The 17,728-nt window shown below is 37.4% G+C and overlaps 1 protein-coding gene across 1 annotated transcript; it reads right to left on the bottom strand.

Moving 5' to 3' along the window:
* Positions 1–4,229: 4,229 nt before the first annotated feature.
* On the bottom strand, positions 4,230–17,077 carry LOC101850194 (frataxin, mitochondrial). Its single transcript, XM_005105154.3, has 5 exons — positions 16,864–17,077; positions 9,805–9,947; positions 8,829–8,955; positions 7,897–7,994; positions 4,230–7,306 (listed from the first exon to the last, which is right to left on the bottom strand). Exons 1-5 carry the CDS (start codon positions 16,975–16,977, stop codon positions 7,162–7,164), a joined length of 627 nt encoding a protein of 208 aa, XP_005105211.1. The 5' UTR covers positions 16,978–17,077; the 3' UTR covers positions 4,230–7,161.
* Positions 17,078–17,728: the final 651 nt, after the last annotated feature.

Genomic DNA, 17,728 nt, shown 5'->3' with positions numbered 1-17,728 from the left:
GGGGTTAGCCATACAATTTGCTGTTATTGAAAATTGCAAACAATCTTAACTTTTCCTGAAACTTTCCTCTGCATTGTGAGAAGGACTGAATCAGACAGTCAGAATGTGAAGAACTTAAAGGAAAATATTCAAAAATAATAAGCAAAAGCTGAAGTTTTCCAAAGATTTGAAACAATTATGAAAGGAATAACAAATGTGTCACGGCCTGATGGAATCAGGTGCTCGTCAGCTTTTTGCAAGTGGAAATATTGGTATCATCTGAAAGCTTGTTCATTTGTCTTGCTCATATTTCATATTTAGATGAAAAAGTACCCATCTATCTCAAGCAGATGTTGAGATATTTGTGATTGAAGGAGGAGGGGGTCACCTGGTTTCATAGGTAAAATTAGCAAGAAAATGGTCGCCAAAGTTTTGTAACTTCCAAAGCTTAAAAGTCCTTGGAAACTGAAAATATGCAGGCCTTCAGTAAAATTCACACAGAAATGAAGACCTGAAAAAAAAGACTGCCCCTAATTTAAGTTTTGCTGAAAAGAGAAAAATGGCAAAAACCATGGACTTGGGACTACATTTACTCTGGAATTAGCTGCATTTTTGGCCATTTTTTCCGCTACACCGTTAACAGTTAAGTGTCAAGTGTGCACTACCAGTAGTTGTGAGAAAGTCTTCTCTATTTATAGATACCAAGAACTCATTATTTGTCAATTTGAACTTAAACACAGTCTTGTTCTCAGGTCTTCAAATGTGTTGTTAAATGGAGCTCATGTTGAAGATGTTGAGCTCAAAAACAAAAATTTGATATAATCTCTAAACTAACCTAACAAAAGGGGTATAGTAAATAGTCAGCAGAAGATCAAAGCTGTGTTGGAAGAAAGACATACTCATGACACTGAAAACAAGAGCAGCAAACTGACCCGAGACAGGGAAAGTTTTCAGAATGCAAGTCAGGGTGAATCATCCACAAGGGTAAAAAAAAGTTGTTCCCGCATCCAGTCTAGACATTGGGGATTGCCTTGTTAGTGAGACAACTTCCTGGGCCTTTCGGAATATTGTGGTAGGGAAAAGTAAAGCTGTTCCAGCATCCGATCCGGACATTGGGGGTTGCCTTGTTAGTGAGACAGCTTCGGCATATTGTGGTGGGGCGGCCAGTTCCTTTCCATGCCGCCTTTACTTCCCCTACTCGAAGTCAGGTACCCATTACTGCTGGGTAGGCAGGAGGGGGCACAAAAAATATGTGCCCGACTTCGGAGACGAGCGCACTAACCGCTCTGCCATCGTAAGGGTACAGACATGAATATTGACATTGAAAGAAATCATTGTATTGTTGGAAACCTTATATTATATGTAGGATAAAAGAAAAAAAAATTGCATAGATTTCAATTATGCATAAAAGTCTAATTCAACACCCCCCCCCCCCCCCCCATAAAAGGGCAAGTAGTAGAAGTCACTTCTAATGGGAAAAAAAGCATTGTAAAAGAAAATCTTACATACTCATGGTGTACGTGCACACCAAAAAAGTTAATTATAATTTTTTAAACGCCATTGCCTTTTTCAAAATAAATAGACAAAATGGTAAGAGTTTCCCAACTATTAATAAAGAGTTGTGGCCCTGGCCCAGTAATAGCCTGTAACATTTTTGTGGCACAATAGAATAATAATCACTATATTACAACTGATAAAAAAGACTTCGATAATTTAGACCAAGACCTTAAAACAAGCTTTCTGAGACAGTATTTACACTTCAAGCTGGCTGACTTTCCTATCCTTAAAAAGCATCTTTAAACACCCATTCACTTAAAAGTTTAGACATAGAGGCCAACCTGAATTGGAAAAACAATGCCTTCTCACATGACTAACAGTAATTTCACTTTTGCAATACCAAACAACTGTCCTGTCTACTTTACTGCCATGAAATACAATAAACAAACATGACCCCAAAAAATATCAACGTAATCCATGAAAACAGCTTTTGAAAAGAAAAAGTAGCTCAAACAACTCATACCCTCACTCTCCCTCCAGCACCCTCCAAATTAAAATCGATAAATAGCATGGAGACTTTAAACATTTGCAAAGAGCATAAAGAACTGACTCGAATTCAAACAAAGCAATTATAACTAACTTGTTCTTCTAAACCAGCATTTTGTTAACCGAGGCATGTAAGGAACAATATTATCATACTGCTTCGTTTATCAATTAAATGAAAAAAGTAAAGACAGACGCATAAAGAGTCAAATAACTCATGAACAAAACACCTATTTGAGGTAATCTTATTTTGCAAAACAGAGGCTACACATGAAGCATGGCACACAATTTTCATTGATACAAATTGCACAGTGTCTGGGTAGAAAAAAATTCAACATACTTTTTTCATGAAAATGCACTGCATTTTCGAGTTGTGTACTCATCAATTTATAGTAGTTTAAAGTTTTATGCACCCATCAGCACAATGTAGATCTTTTTGCAGGCTGGCTGCTTCAATCTGCGCAGAATGGGATACAAGCACAGCATCTCTGCAGAAAGACTAAGATATGATACTCCATGAAAGTCCCATGGAGCAAAAATATGCTGCAACCAACAAACAAAGAGAGGCACAAGATTAGCAACTCCCCAGTAGCTATTGACTGTGAAGTCACAGAGTTTACCTATACTGTGATTACAGAGCAGGTAGGCCTATATGTTTATATAATGTGTAAACAAAAATGTTTTCTGGAAAGAGTGCGTGTTTGGTGCACCTACATTCATAACACACACTGTTACACTTACTGAATGTGACTTAATGCAGTTTGAAGAAAAAAAGAATGTCAAGGGCTGAACATAAAAGATACTGGGTACGCCCTTTTGAACAGTACAGCAGGAAAAGCTATAACAGATGAGAAAAAGTAGCTTGAAAGATGGGTGGTACAATCTTTGCCTATGCTCAAGAGAATCCACACTAACAGACAGATTCTTGCATTTGCATTGCATCGTAGTGAAATCAGGCATTCATCATAAAACTGAAATCAAAGAAACTGGCATTTTTCCGGCCATTGGGCAATTCTTCTTTTTTGTTTTTTTGTGAACACCCTTTATGTCCATTTGAAAAACACATTTCTAGGTGGATTTCACAGAAAAAAAATTGATCAAAGACAAATTATTTTTGACACTAAGTGACTCCCCCCCCCCCCCCCCCCCCTTACCTCTTTCAATCAGAAATATCTCAATTTCTATTCAAGATAGATGGGTATTTTTTAAATCAAAAGCAAGGCAAATGAACAGGCCTTAATATTATATCAATAACTCTATAACATGCCCAAAAACTGACGATGACTGGTTCCATCGTGTCGTGACACATTTCATGGAGGTTCAATCAACCCATGACATCTTGGATGAGGTCCAAACTATTTTATAAAAGCGGGTCCCATGAGTATGAGTCACTGCCGCTGGACCACTAACTCTTACTAACAACAGTAAACAGCCCAATGCAAACAAATAGCACAGGAAAATAAAGCTGTCTGAGCATTAATGAGAACATAGGGAATATTACTTATCAGGGGAAGTCCGTCAGTTTGCACACACTTTGTTGAGGCATGGCTCGTAGTTAGTTTTTAGACTGATCATACAAGTTTCCATTTTAGATACAGACAGTCACTTTCTCTCTGAATCAAATGTACTTTTCTCTGTCTCACAGCAACTGACAAACAGCTTTTTAAAGCTCTCAACATTACATAATATATTCATACTAAGTACAAATAGGTTTTACTCTCTGATTTAAGTTCTTGACATACTATTTTTGATTTGAAATGAAAAACAATTTCACCGGTGCCACCTGGAGAAGATCCTTTTAAACTGTGCATTTCCTTGTAGTACGAACCATGTATCATAAACAAAAATATACTTTATGTTACAAAAACTTACTAGGAAAAAGAAGGAACAGAACCCATTTTCATTAATAACTCACAGGCTACAGGCAGAAAGACAATAAAATAAGGCTATGTGCTACTACATGAAAGTGCATACACTTAAGATACACAGTTTCAACATTGAAATTCAAGTTGCAACCATTTAGCAGAGTACAGTCAAACCTCATTATATCACCAACCTTAGAACAAGCATGGGGCTTATGATAAAAGGGGCTGGCGGTATAATGGAGTTCTAATAACACTGCCCTCTGTTAAATATCCTTCATTGTCCAACATCAAGGGAAATGATTCTGCTGTGTGTTCTGTGTTTGAAAAGTGTCTTCTTTTTTTTAGGGGGGGGGAGGTTAATTGCACGTATTAAGAAGAGTTTTCAAGTCTCTCTCTCTCTCTCTCTCTCTCTCTTTCTCATTCACTCTCTCTCTGCAATTGTGCATATGCGCGCACGCACGAGTTTGTGTGTGTGTGTGTGTGTGTGCATGTGTGTGTGTGTGTGTGTGTGTGTGTGTGTGTGTGTGTGTGTGTGTGTGTGTGTGTGTGTGTGTGTGTGTGTGCTTGTGCATGTGTGTGTGTGTGTGTGTGTGTGTGTGTGTGTGTGTGAGAAAAAATTAAAATTGAAAAGCACATTACTTAATGATCAAGGCTTTTTCTCAAACACATGCAGTCTGAAATCTTCATGACAAGGTTGGGGAGGTGGGATGGATGGGGAGGGAGCAAATTAGCTATAAGCACTAGCTTTCAGAGTCATATTTGGAAGAAAAGGAGATTATCACAAAGCAGCTGCAGAGAGAGAGCTATGTTATGTGTACCTCTGGCAGCTAGCTTGCTGGCGTGTTGCAGGGCAAAATTGACATTAGTTTAGTAAGGATGGTACAACTCGGACAATTGGCAGACGGCAGTTTAAAGGGGCAAATAATATATTCATATAGGCCTTCCTTTTCGTGCATTGGCAAAAACTGGTGGTCAGTGGATCTGGCAGTATAACAGGGGCAGTATTACAAGGTTTGACAGCATTAAAAAAAACAAGAAACCCTACAGGTGGTATTATATCTTCATAATAAACTGTGTTTGCTGGCCATATGTGATGTGTTTTACAATTGAGGAAAGTAGATTGAGTGAAATTCAAGTTAAATACACCTCATGATCATGTGTTATTTTAAACAAGCATTATTGACAGTTGGGAACAATATTCATGCAACAATGTATCTCCAAAAAACAAGAAACCCTACAGGTGGTATTATATCTTCATAATAAACTGTGTTTGCTGGCCATATGTGATGTGTATTACAATTGAGGAAAGTAGATTGAGTGAAATTCAAGTTAAATACATCTCATGATCATGTGTTATTTTAAACAAGCATTATTGACAGTTGGGAACAATATTCATGCAACAATGTATCTCCACTGATACCTTTCCATGTATTGGTTGACTGCACACAAACATTTGCTCCAACACAAAAAAGATTTGTTGGCTTCAAACCAACAGACATGTAAGAGAGAAAGGTTGCAAGAGGGAAAACTCCTCTTCCCACTAACACCATTGTGCTGTATGGAGTGCTCAATAAAACGAAACATGCATGAGGAAACATAGATGCTGAAAAAGACTTCAAACGTCAAACTTCATAAAAATAGTTGTGTTACAGCTGACGTCTCCACACCACCTTACTCTCCCCAATCAATACCCTTCTGAGACCTCTTCACCAATGATAAAGTCTGAAGCTTCTATGGCTTGACTGTTTTCATAACATAGCATCACTTTGTACTGAAATACATACATACAAAATCCACCATTAAGGATCACAAAAAAAAAACCCAACAAAAAACAAACAAACCCAATCCAATATTAATTCAAGTAGGGTGACGAATATGGCAGAAAAATTCAACTGCAACTTATTACTTAGTCACTCTAAATAAAAAGGCAAGACTGCAGTGCAGTGAAATCCTAAGAAAATCATCTTTGCATAAGTTACATACAACATCTTTCCTCAGTTTAGATAATCAGTAATGTTTCACACTGAGTATCTGCAAATTAAAAAAAAAGAAGAAGAGTAAAACGAGCATATAGGTGTACTATTTTTCGGAGTGAGACACTAGACAGGGTGAAACTGATATCGAAAGTAAAGGCAGAGTCAATCCTACATGGAACTAATCCCAAAACCAAACTCAAGACCTGGCAATGCCATGGTTCGTAATAAGAAAAATGAAATGTCAATGGTACTACTCTCTATCACCAGACATTAAGCTTATAAGCCCTTTATGGAAAGAATGACGTGAACACAGTAACGTCAAGGGCTAAAGGGACCATGCAAAGGAATGAATACAGTCAATAATACACTGGCCATGTAGGAAACAAATTGAATAGTGCAGACAGAATACAAAAGATATTAAAACATATCAATACATTTAGTCAGTAGAAATAGCCCCCGATTTAACTTTTTTGAGATCTCAGAGAAGTCACCGTGAACAGAGCAGCAGCAAATTGGAACAGTGAGTATTATGTGACCCCCAAACATCTTCGGACTTTATGAAATATGCTTCTACTTCTATAGTAATAAAGAAAATAAAAATTGAAAGGAAAAAAGAAATAAGACACAGGGGAATCTGATGAAAACACATCATAAAAACAAAAAGAGTTATCTATGTCCACACATTTTTTTGAATAACCACATTTAGACAAAGTAGTCAAAATGTAATAAATAAAAGATTGAGACATGAATAGAATTGCAAAAAAATAAACAAGACTTTTCGTGTTTACCATGACAAGTCTTTACTCCTATACTTCATTCACAGCAATGAACAAACAATCATTGTACAAACTCAATGACGTTCTTGAGAAAAAGGTAAGAAACTAGAGTGGGTGTCACAAGGTGAGATTCAACTGAAACAATATTAGAAAAAAAATAACAATAAACAAAAACAGCAACAGGTCATTTGACAGAACAGAAAGCAAAAACAAATGAATATAACACACAGTAAACTATCCTTTCCAACTCGACTGTATTTGAATATTTTACACTACAAGTCCTTTCATAAAAATATTGATTCAAAATCAAACATTAAAGATACCCAGAAAGTACCAGTTTAGAGGGGACATCTAAATTAAAACTTACTGCTTGAATATCTTGCTTGAATAAACACAGTAACAACAAAAATAACATAAAAATTGACATATGAAGCCTCAGAATATGGAAGGACATAGTTTATGACTACATAAATAAGAGCTAAGAAAAAACCCCAAAAACAAAACAACATAGTAAAGGCATTTGTTTCATCCTGAGTAAAATTTGCATTTTGACAAGTTGATTTTGAGGTTCATGATGTCTGACAACTCCACCTCCAGGAGTTTGTGCAGTCCAGTTCCATCTCTGAGGTACAGCCATTGTCCATTGCAGTAATCATATCTTTTTGGACCACTGCAAGCAAGCAATAACCAGATATAATAACATGAAGACAAAAAGAAAAAAGCCAAAATTATACAATGGACTCTAATAAGACGAGTTCAAGACTTAATACGCCTTTTATAAAGACTCTAACAATATCGGAAACTATATCAATATTATAAGGTAAGAAGTTAAACTCTTAAAGTCAAAGCAAAATTTAAGGTAATGAAAGTATTGAAAATCTTGTCTTCTCTAAATAACTGGCACATGCCAAAATACAATCAACAAATCGTTAACCATTGCCACTGTCATTGCTCCATATACAAGTTATACATCGATGCACAAGACAACTTCACTCCATTAGAAACAAGTGGTTTCTCATTTCTTGAAGATAAAACTGGACCCATAAAACTACTACACAAGAGTGTTTTCAATCCGTTTAACAAACAATATTAGCTGCAAATGGAGGAAATTAGTGGTAATCAACAACACACACAGTGTGGAAGAAGAGCATGCAGGGTTTTTTCCTTGTTTGATTCTATTCAATAAAGGTGCGATTTCCAAACCCCCCCCCCCCAAAAAAAAAGATTAAAAGCCCTAGTGAAGAACAGCATATTAATTACCTGATGGGAGATGACAGCCACAGCTGTTTGTTTGGGGTCTGCTTGTTGATGACATATGTGCCTTCTGATCCTCCAACATGAACTGTCAGTACACCACTCTGAGGGAAGAACAAGTGTAAAGGCTACTTTATAAAGACTGAACATCTTTACTGAAGTGAAGCCTTGCTCATCATCCCATCAATGTACTCTGGTGTACATGATCAAGTCTAGCTGGCCTAGGTCAAGCTACCCTCCACTCATACAATGCTTGATGACTTCACACCGACATGAGAACACTAGTCCAAAGGAAACAGGGCTATAAGGCTTCTATATGGTCTAGTCATAATGTACTGATCTGATCCTAGAAATCGATTAGTCAAAAACTGTGATTATATAGACTTGCCATACTACTACTACTACTACAGATAAGAGTTACATTTCTAACTTTTATTTTTGAAAAGCATTTTTATTTCCCTCCTTTCCTCATAACACATAAAAATGTGAATCGGTGCTTCCCATTAGACTTTTTTTTTTAGTGAGTACTTCAACAAGAAGTTTCAATTTCATATTAATAACAGATTAACCAGAAAAATGTAATGGTCGACCTCAAATCACACCAATTTATTCTTCTCCAGAAATTTGAAGAAAAAAAATTGACAAAATTCAAATTACAGTCTATCACTTTATCTCATCAGCTAAATAAAAAATGATGGTATTGATCATTATCAAGTTATGATAGTCTCATGATAAGCTTATATCATAGTCTTTTCTTGGAAAATTTAATTAAAAAAGGTCAGTCGCTTTTTAGGATTGATTGTATTATAATGAAATCCTGCTACCTCTGGGGAAGTGTCCCATGTATAAGGAAAGACTAAATCTGCAACTGGCATAAAATGTTGATATCTAGATAACAATCAGACAACACATTGCTTCTTTATTACTCTGTAACTTACTGCAAAGGCACAGTCATAATCTTCATTGCATGATTCTGTCTCAGGAAGATCTTCAAAGAAATCACACAGGGAGTCGAGAGTTTCCTCTGCATATCCTTCATACTCTATCTCTGTTACTTCTGTAGGCCTGCAAACAAAAACAATGAGATGATGCAGTATCAAAAACACTGTCATACTCAAAATGTCATCTTGACAATTATAACTATATTCAATATGCTCAATGCAAAATTTATATCAATGTTGACTCAGAATCTAACAGCTTACACACTAGGTAAAGCAATATAAAAACTTATACTTCCAACTTGAAGGATTTCATGGGGCAAAGGGAAGACATTGAAATCATGGTAAGTGTATGGACATATTATTTATGACAAAGCCATTCAAAGAGTACTGGTCAACAATCTCGATAGATTGGGAACCGAATAGTCAGCTTCAGGTAAGGTTCATGACATGGGGAAAAAAAGAGTATTGACATTTTTTTCCCCACTTAAGCCAGATTGTCTGTCTCCTTTCAAAGTTAAGTTGGTCTCTTCAGTGCAAGTAGCAAAACATTTTATTGCTAACAAGCAGATCGTTATAAAATTACAATTCACTCTTATTCACTGGCTGAGAGGGGGAGAACAACAAAAAAATTGTTTAATGCATGGAGAAGCAAATTAAATACAAATGTACATCATAAAAACAATTCTCATTGTGGGCTTAACGTCAAGCTTGGGCAATGTAAAATTATTTAAATATACTACTCACTCTTATAACCAAGAAATTGTGAGTGGCTGGAGATACCACAGACAGATATTACTTCTTTACTGTCCCTCTGTTTTTGTCCATTCGTCTGCTTTGATTTTCGTAAGCGTTCTGTTATGGTTGAGTTCACAGGCTTTTAATTAAAGCATGTACAGGTTGATAAACTAAGAAAACATGAAACAAAACAACTTTAAAAGATTCTATTCCATTTTCAAAAAAAGACATTACTTACTGCAAATCAGATCCGCTAGACAAGAGTCGACTGGCTTGGTGGATATTACAGACATTTAATGACAATGGTTGAGGCTGCTTTATCATAGACCTTTGACTTTCATCTCTTGTCTTTGTGCTGAAATCGAAGCCATTGATAGCACCCTGGAAAGTATACAGAGTTAGTTAGATATATCCCAACAACACAAAGCTCTGCAGAAAAATAAAGTGCAATATTTTAGTGAATATATGTGACAGTTTCAAGTGTGCTCTGCAAATGTTCAGGGCACTGAATGATTAAGCATCATAATAAAATTATGAAAATTATTAGTTCAAATTTGACAAATAAAATCAGCTGGAAGGGTTGATCTTCAGATGAATCTGCTTTGGCAAAGGAAGTTTGTGATAAAAAAAATAAATCTTTTCCTATTCTGGCTTGGTGGGTATTACAGACATTTAATGACAATGGTTGAGGCCGCTTTATCACAGACCTTTGACTTTCATCTCTTGTCTTTGTGCTGAAATTACAATTATTCCTTATTTCACAAACTAAAACTTTTTTGTTCCCCTTCTTCCTAAGCAGTCCATAACCTCATTCCTCATTCTGGCCAGGCCTGTTGTTTTCTGCTGAGTCCTTATTTGAAGTGTCTTCCTATTGCCAGTACCCAAGGGGGGATAACAACAGAATGCCCATTTGAGGATGTGAGAAGAAAGTTATCTGCTGATCAAAAGATTTAATGATTACATGTATTGAAGATTATCGTAAACGTGTTTAGTGGTTAGTAGCCCAAGACAAGGATATCAAGCTAGAACAAATACAGTACAGGTACCTACAATATGACAGGCCACTACCCATGTGACATGTGTTACATACACAGTGATAGTGGGAATGCAAAAAAGCTTCGGTAATGCACACTAGTGTGTCTTGCATCAGCTCAACAACAAAATGCCTGGGATAGCATGGTTTGATGGCTGAGACACCGTGTCTGTTATCTATTTTTAAAGCACGGATGTGAGTTTTGACTCTCTTGCTATTACTAAAGTTTCTAAAAAGAGAGCATTATTTTTCCAGTCAGCTATCCCATTTTATTTTGAAAAACAGGCTAAAAAAGAACAATATACCAAAAATATTATTTTACATTCACTCCCGTCTCATGCTCAGGGATTAGCATTTTTCTTTTTATCCTTTTCATCAGTTTTACATAAATTTTTGCTTTAAAACAGTTGCAAATTATTACTCTTTGAGTATATTTGATGCTTTTAATTTATTTGCACTATATGGCCTCAAACCATGGTAATATTTCGCAGGTTTATTTTCAAATCTTGCGGGGGTCGGGGGGAGGGGGGGGGGACACCTCCTAACAGCAGAGCATCTGTGAGCAAGAGTTAGAGTAAAAATTTACCTGTCCACATAATTTGATGTTTTTTGCAAAATTAGGTTTGAAATTTACTTGAGAACAATGGCGAGGCATCGTGGTGAACTCAGGCGTTCGTCAAAATTATGAAATGGGCGAAATCAGAATCTTTCGGCCAGTTTGGATTTTTTTTTGAATTTTTCTTTTTTTGGCTCAACACCTTGTATGTCCATTCAAAAACACGTTTATGTGTGGATTTTGGGGAAAAACATTGATTAAAAGCACAAAAATGTAAATTTGCAGTTTCCAAAGACTCTTTTAAACTGTGGAAGTCACCAAACTTGGGCGGCCATTTTCTCACTAATTTTACTTTTGAAACCGGACGACCCTACCTTTTTCAATCGAAAATATCTTGACTGCTATTTAAGATAAATGGATATTTTTTTCATCGAAAGCAAGGCAAATGAACAACCTTACTTTAAGACGATACCAATAACTCCATATGCCCAAAAATTGACGAACGCCTGATTCCACTGCGTCATGACACAATTGATTTGTAACTGTTTGAAGTATGGTATTCTTTTACTTTCCCTCCCATCTCACGCATAGCTACTAGGAGTCCAGTGTGTTCTCTATAATATTGAATTGCAGAACACAAATCGACTTGATTTCGGTGGCAAATTAATAATTTAAAAAATATTTCATGGTGTTTAATTGATTGAGGTAATATCATACTAAGCCTAATTGCGTAGTAATTTCCGTGGTTTGGACCAATCAGGGGGGGGGGGGGGGGAGGGGGGGGGTTGCTTCTCTGAAGTACAAAAAATATCTGCGGGAGGTTTTAATCAATAGGCCGAATTTGATATTATGCAAGTTAGTTAAAAAATTGCTTTAAAATAATTGATTTTCAACAGTTGTAGTGGCTATATGTGTGATCTTCTGAAAAAAATACTGCAGTTAAACCTTCCAAGCAGTGCATCTCATCTGTGTGCAAGAGTGAAAGTAAAAAGTCACCAAAAGTTTTCATGCCCATTATATGTTATGAGCCAAAAATACAGCCGCTAGGCCCCCCAGAAACAAAGCATCTGCATGCAGGACTGAAAGTAAAAATTAAGGCCTGTCATAGAATAGGTTTGGGTAACTATGCCAGGAGGGGAAATTCGCAACCTGCCCCCCCCCCCCTCCCCCGTATCGATTTAAAATGGGAATAATCCGATATACCAACGAAGGAAAAGTTTAAAAGTGTCAAGTTACTTACAACCTCAAACAATTCTTTGTCAATTTATCAACCAATCAAAAAAATTAATGGTTATGGCGAAGAACAATCGTAGTGTTTCAAGCATGTGTCTACCCGCTAATCTTCCCTTTCCCCCTCTCTTGCCCTTTCCCTGCTGCGCCAGTGCTATTTTCATGTTTCTGTGTCTGCTACTTTCTACCGTTACTGTACATAACTTTTTACTCAAATTGTGTTAAAACTGCTTTATTCATGGTATTGATTAAAATATTATTCGCTGCATTTTATTGTCACTTGTATGCATAGTATGTGTGTTAAAAAATTGTGTTTGTTAGGGAAATTCGCCTCTCTTGTCGAGGAACTTCGCCACATAGTCACACACAGGTCTATTGATTTTGGGCTGAGAGAGAGAGAAATAAAACTGTTGACAAAGTGATTGCATCTGCAAATGCTGGTTTCCCTTTCACAAAAGATCAGTTAATACATGTGTTTAATAATCTACATATAAATAATGAAATAAGATGTCTTCCAGTATGACGAATTTCCTCAATATGATTGTGAAGTTCCCCGTCGCCACATTCACTTGAAAAAAAAAAAAAGCAGGTGAAGTACTACTAGCAAGCTAACTAATCAGTGGACTACCTGCATTTTCATTGGCTACGAAAAGTTGCAGACGAAAGTCGGGTCATGTACGTTGAGCATAGAGAGGGGTGTAGGCTTACATTCATTACAAGCCAACTATGAGAGTAGTGAAGTTACCCGAATCTACTCTATGTCATAGATCTATATAAAAGTACAAATCTTTAAAAACTGGGAAATAAGAATTGTCAAACAAATCAACCTTGAGTTCTCATATAGGCTTATTCCGTTGTTCTTACAAAAATGGATCCTAAGATAGATCTACTTCTCATTTATCGTCTTTTTCACGTTCATTAAGTCAAACATGAAGCTAAGTTTTTTAACTTTGAGGAAACTGCGTTGATACTGTCATGACAGAGGAAGAGATTTAGAAACAGAGAATACCAATTCAATATTATAGGAGACTAGCTGGGAACCTGTTTGATGAACAGACTCAGTTTTAGTTTTAGTAATAGTTTTACGGCACTTGCAGCACAATAAGGTCATTTAAGTTTAAGTGCCAAAGATTAGAGGTGCTACAAGAGAGTAACAAACACAAAAAAGAAGGAGGGGAGAAAGAGACGATAGAATTTTTATAGGAAAGAAGGAGCAAACCACACCAGAGCACCCGCAAACCACCCACAACGGACTCAAAAGAATTGATTGGATTGTCAACCAGCTGACAACTGGCACAATCAGCAAGCAGACACTTTCATGGATCCTGGAGAGGAGAGAGGAGCAGCTATGGCATTATGCCGCATGCAATAATGCCAATTCTCCACCCAAGTAAGTAAGGTACTACTGCACTTAAGGGGAATGTGGGTCCCATTTAACGATAACTATGGAGTGCGGGTTTTGGCTCCACCGACGATTACTTCTGGTTCTAAACAATTACTTTTCAATGCGTGTGCCGATATGGAGAGATATCAAACTTAATTGCAAGCCCCCCTGAAACCCCCGTTATTAAACACGTGAAATTTTACTGCTCACTTTGTAGGCTACTGAAAAATAACAGTGCATCTCTCGCGCTCGTTGGGATAAAGCATCGATACCGAATATTTAAGTCAGTATCGATATCCAGTACTTTGTGTCAACAGAGCGGATGATGCCAAGCCTAAACAGACTGGACCCACATTCTTAAGTAGTACCGTAAGTAAGATCGCCAAGTCATTGTGGAACCAGTGTGCACTGCTTGCAAACGAAAGCCTCACTTGTTTACAATGGCATCTTAAAAGACGGATTTTCCCAAGATTAGACTTAAACAAAACTAATGAAAAACTGAAAATTAAACTACAGCGAGAATTCAGACTCCTTAATTATATAACTGTGCACCCATTAAATGATTCTGAACCACCGATAACTTTTTCAAATTCGAAAGTAAAGTGGTTTGGGAGTTTTAGGCAACCAAAGTGAAGAACTTTCACAAATATAGTATACGAAGACAAGGACTAGATGTAGGACTAGTCTAAAACTCAAGGGCGCTTTTCCGGTAGTTCCCACCCCCCAATTATTATTTGCCAGTTTTGGCCCCAACCGAGGTAATGAAAATATGGTGGGGGGGGGGCTGAATTTTACCATAATTTGATGTTTTGCAGTTATTAGGTTTGATATCTATCGCTCGCCGCAAATCAAACATATAGATCTATACATCTAGATCTAGATCTAGGCCCAAATAAGGGAACTGGCCTATGTCTCGCTATTCCCACCCCCTAGTTTTACCGGAAAAGACACTAGAGGGATCAGGGCTGAGGCTACCGGGGCTGATGCTCCACAGGATCGTGTTCATGTCCGAATAGTCAGTCAGGGTTGTCAGTTTGGAGCCAAATCCCAGAAATTTGGCTCTTTAGGATAGCGTCTGGCCCGGAGAATTTCATTTGGCTCTCTGGCTCTTTTTTGGCTCCAAACTCTAAATGTACAAGAAGAAGTGGAAAGAATTAAGAGGCAAGAAAAAAAGAAAAAGAGAAAAAAAGAAAAAATATGAAAGTGAAGAAAAGAGCTTGAATTGCTTAATTAAACTAGTCAACATGATTTAACATCCTCGCCCATTTGGTCTCTGAATAATTTACAACCCTTCTACAGTTGTGCACGAGTATAAGTCTCGAGCTCAAGTCTCGTTACGTTTGTACACACTCTCTGTTCCTTGAACTTGAACCATAATTTATTGTGTGTAGGCAGAGAGGCTTGTCATCTTTAAGTACGTAAACAACGAATGGTTTGGCTGGTGGCAGGTCCCACATCCTGCGCAGTAGCGTTGGTAGTGAGACATATTTTTTACTGGAGAGGCGAAAAATGTTTTTTTTACAGTATTACTATTCTATTTGTTGTTCATTAAAGATTTAATTTAGCAAAGATCTGGTTAAGATGATCACATACCTATAGGATAGCAGTAAGCCTATCTGTTACAAAAAGTAACATTTTGCGTAGTTTTTTCCACATCCCATCCCGACTTTAATTCTGTAAGAGTGCTCCTGGGACATGAATATCAATTTGCCTGGCGTGTGTTTTCCCGACTTGCTGAGATTAGCGCAAATCTTCCCCGTTTTTTTTCTCCCCGTTATTTGAACTTTTATGGCAAAGTCTTCATTTTTCCGTTATTTGAACATTTGCGCAAGTTGTTGAGTGTGCATGGGTGGTTTTTTTTTTTTTCAACTATAGATTCTATCTCGATCTCAATAACGGAATAGCGGATCAGGACCAAAATACTGGAAAAAAGCGGAAAAGTGGCATCCCTGGAGCGTTCCTTCATCTAACGGGATGGAACGCTTAAAGCAGGTCGAACTGTTACATTTAAAAAATGCCTGTGGCTATGCGCACGGCCCTCCCTCCCGTACACATAGCATCGTGGCTATGCGTACGGCCCTCCCTCCCGTGCGGCCCTTAGATTTAGAATTTAGATAGAAGTATTATATATGCTCATGGCCTTGATAATCGCTCAGATGGACCGCGTCACTTTATCGATCGATATCTTGGCCAAGACAAAGATCGTTATAACAAGATAGTTAAATCCTCTATAATTGAGCTTATTTTTAAAAAAAGTGTCCTCAATATTTTAAAAAGTGGGGACTTTGCGATCAGAATCAGAGTTACCCTTCTTGTGTGAAAATATAATTAAAGTGAAATTAACAAACTGTGCTATTCCTATTCTTCTTCTGGTGAAACGAAAGAGAGCTTCAAAATTCAAAACAAAGACTGCAGCGTCATCTGAACCAATGTGCAGACTTCCGCGGACAGCTTTTTGGCTGAGTGAACTATTTTGTTATATGATCTTTGGCCAAGAGACGCTCTAAGAGTTCAAGATAACTTGCAAAGCCATTGGTCACTATTTATAACTTTGACCTGTAATTTACTACGTCATTTTCCGTATAAGGAATGCTAAAATTTTCAATTGAAAAAAGGTCAGCGTCTATGCCCTTTATTATGCTGCGTGCTTCCCAATCGAAGTAGAATCTAGGTGAATCCCTATATATATGACCAGCGTGCTTCCCGGGTAGCCTGGCGCACGCCCTTTATAAAGGGCTTACGCACTTCCAGGTTTTAAGTTTGTCCACTTGTAGTGTCCGGTTTGATAGTTTATGCGCCACCTACACAAAGCCCTATGTGAAGTTGAGGGCCATCATATATATATATATATAAATCTAGCTTCGATGCAATGCGTACGGGAGGGCCGTACGGATAGCCACTTACAAAAAAATAATATAGATCTAGATCTAGAATCTAGACTCTACACCACTGTTGATGTCCAAGGGGGGGGGGGGGGGGGTTATATTCTCACCAGCGCCGATTCAAACTACTCATACTCATCAACAAGTCATCAAGTCCAAGTACCAGGAGGAAGACTGTCAGTACTCACTACACTAGATCTAGATCTACTCACCACTGAAACTCTCATAATATGTCGAGAACTATATCTACTTGTGGCCTGTCGACGCAAACATTCCGTCGCCAGCCGAGATAACACGGCGATGCCTGAGTTATTAATTGCGTTCATGTTTTACAACAGGTTACCGGTTTATGAAATGTGACGATCATTTACGCACATCGTTCGGAGTAAAGGTAAACAAACCACGATGGCGTTCTTTTCAATAAAAGAACAGAAACAGTACGCTTTTTGTTCCTTTTACTAAAGATTGACATTCGTACCGAAGTAGTTTATTGCTTTCGGTCCTAGCGGTCCTAGTTATTTTATACACTTCACATTCCACATTGTGAGTGACGTTGTCAACTGAAGACTTGGCTAATATAAATAAAGTTCTAGATATCTAGATAAGATCTAGAATCTAGTCTTAATTTTTCGATCACTCACTGCCATAGTATAGCCTTGTTTTTTTCTTACGGAAACGTTTGAGTAAAAGTTGAGATCATTAAAATTTGACATAATTTGTGTTAAGGAGGCGATGGATTCTATTTGTGTCGGAGAGGTAGTATCAGCCAAGACGGAATGGGTATCAGTGGGTAAATATCGTAGATTCTATGCAACAATTTGAAATCGCAGATTAACGATTCTGCACGAAGTCTTATTCGGGTATTTTGGGTATTTTGGCTCAAAGCAGTAGGTAAAGGGAGGTAACTATGAATAATAATATTGATGATTGTACAACATCGGTTAATTTCCTTTTTAGTTGACTGCCTAAGAATTCTCACAACTATAGTTAACTTAAATTGACTGTTTTGGGGGTGAATGTCGAAGTTTTGACATAATTTCTGGTGCGTTCTATGGGCAGGCCACTTAGACCCCCCCC

This window comes from Aplysia californica, unplaced genomic scaffold (assembly GCF_000002075.1).
Source record: "Aplysia californica isolate F4 #8 unplaced genomic scaffold, AplCal3.0 scaffold00455, whole genome shotgun sequence".
In the NCBI taxonomy this organism is placed as follows: Eukaryota; Metazoa; Mollusca; class Gastropoda; order Aplysiida; family Aplysiidae; genus Aplysia; species Aplysia californica.
This window is presented reverse-complemented; position numbering and strand designations above follow the sequence as displayed.

Excerpts from the sequence above, each read along its gene's own strand:
- LOC101850194 (XM_005105154.3), bottom strand. The coding sequence starts at position 16,977 with ATGAACGCAATTAATAACTCAGGCATCGCCGTGTTATCTCGGCTGGCG. Across the intron at positions 9,948-16,863 it reads ATATTATGAGAGTTTCAGTG|GGTGCTATCAATGGCTTCGA; the intron begins GTGAGTAGATCT and ends TATACTTTCCAG. Across the intron at positions 8,956-9,804 it reads TCTAGCGGATCTGATTTGCA|GCCTACAGAAGTAACAGAGA; the intron begins GTAAGTAATGTC and ends TTTTGTTTGCAG.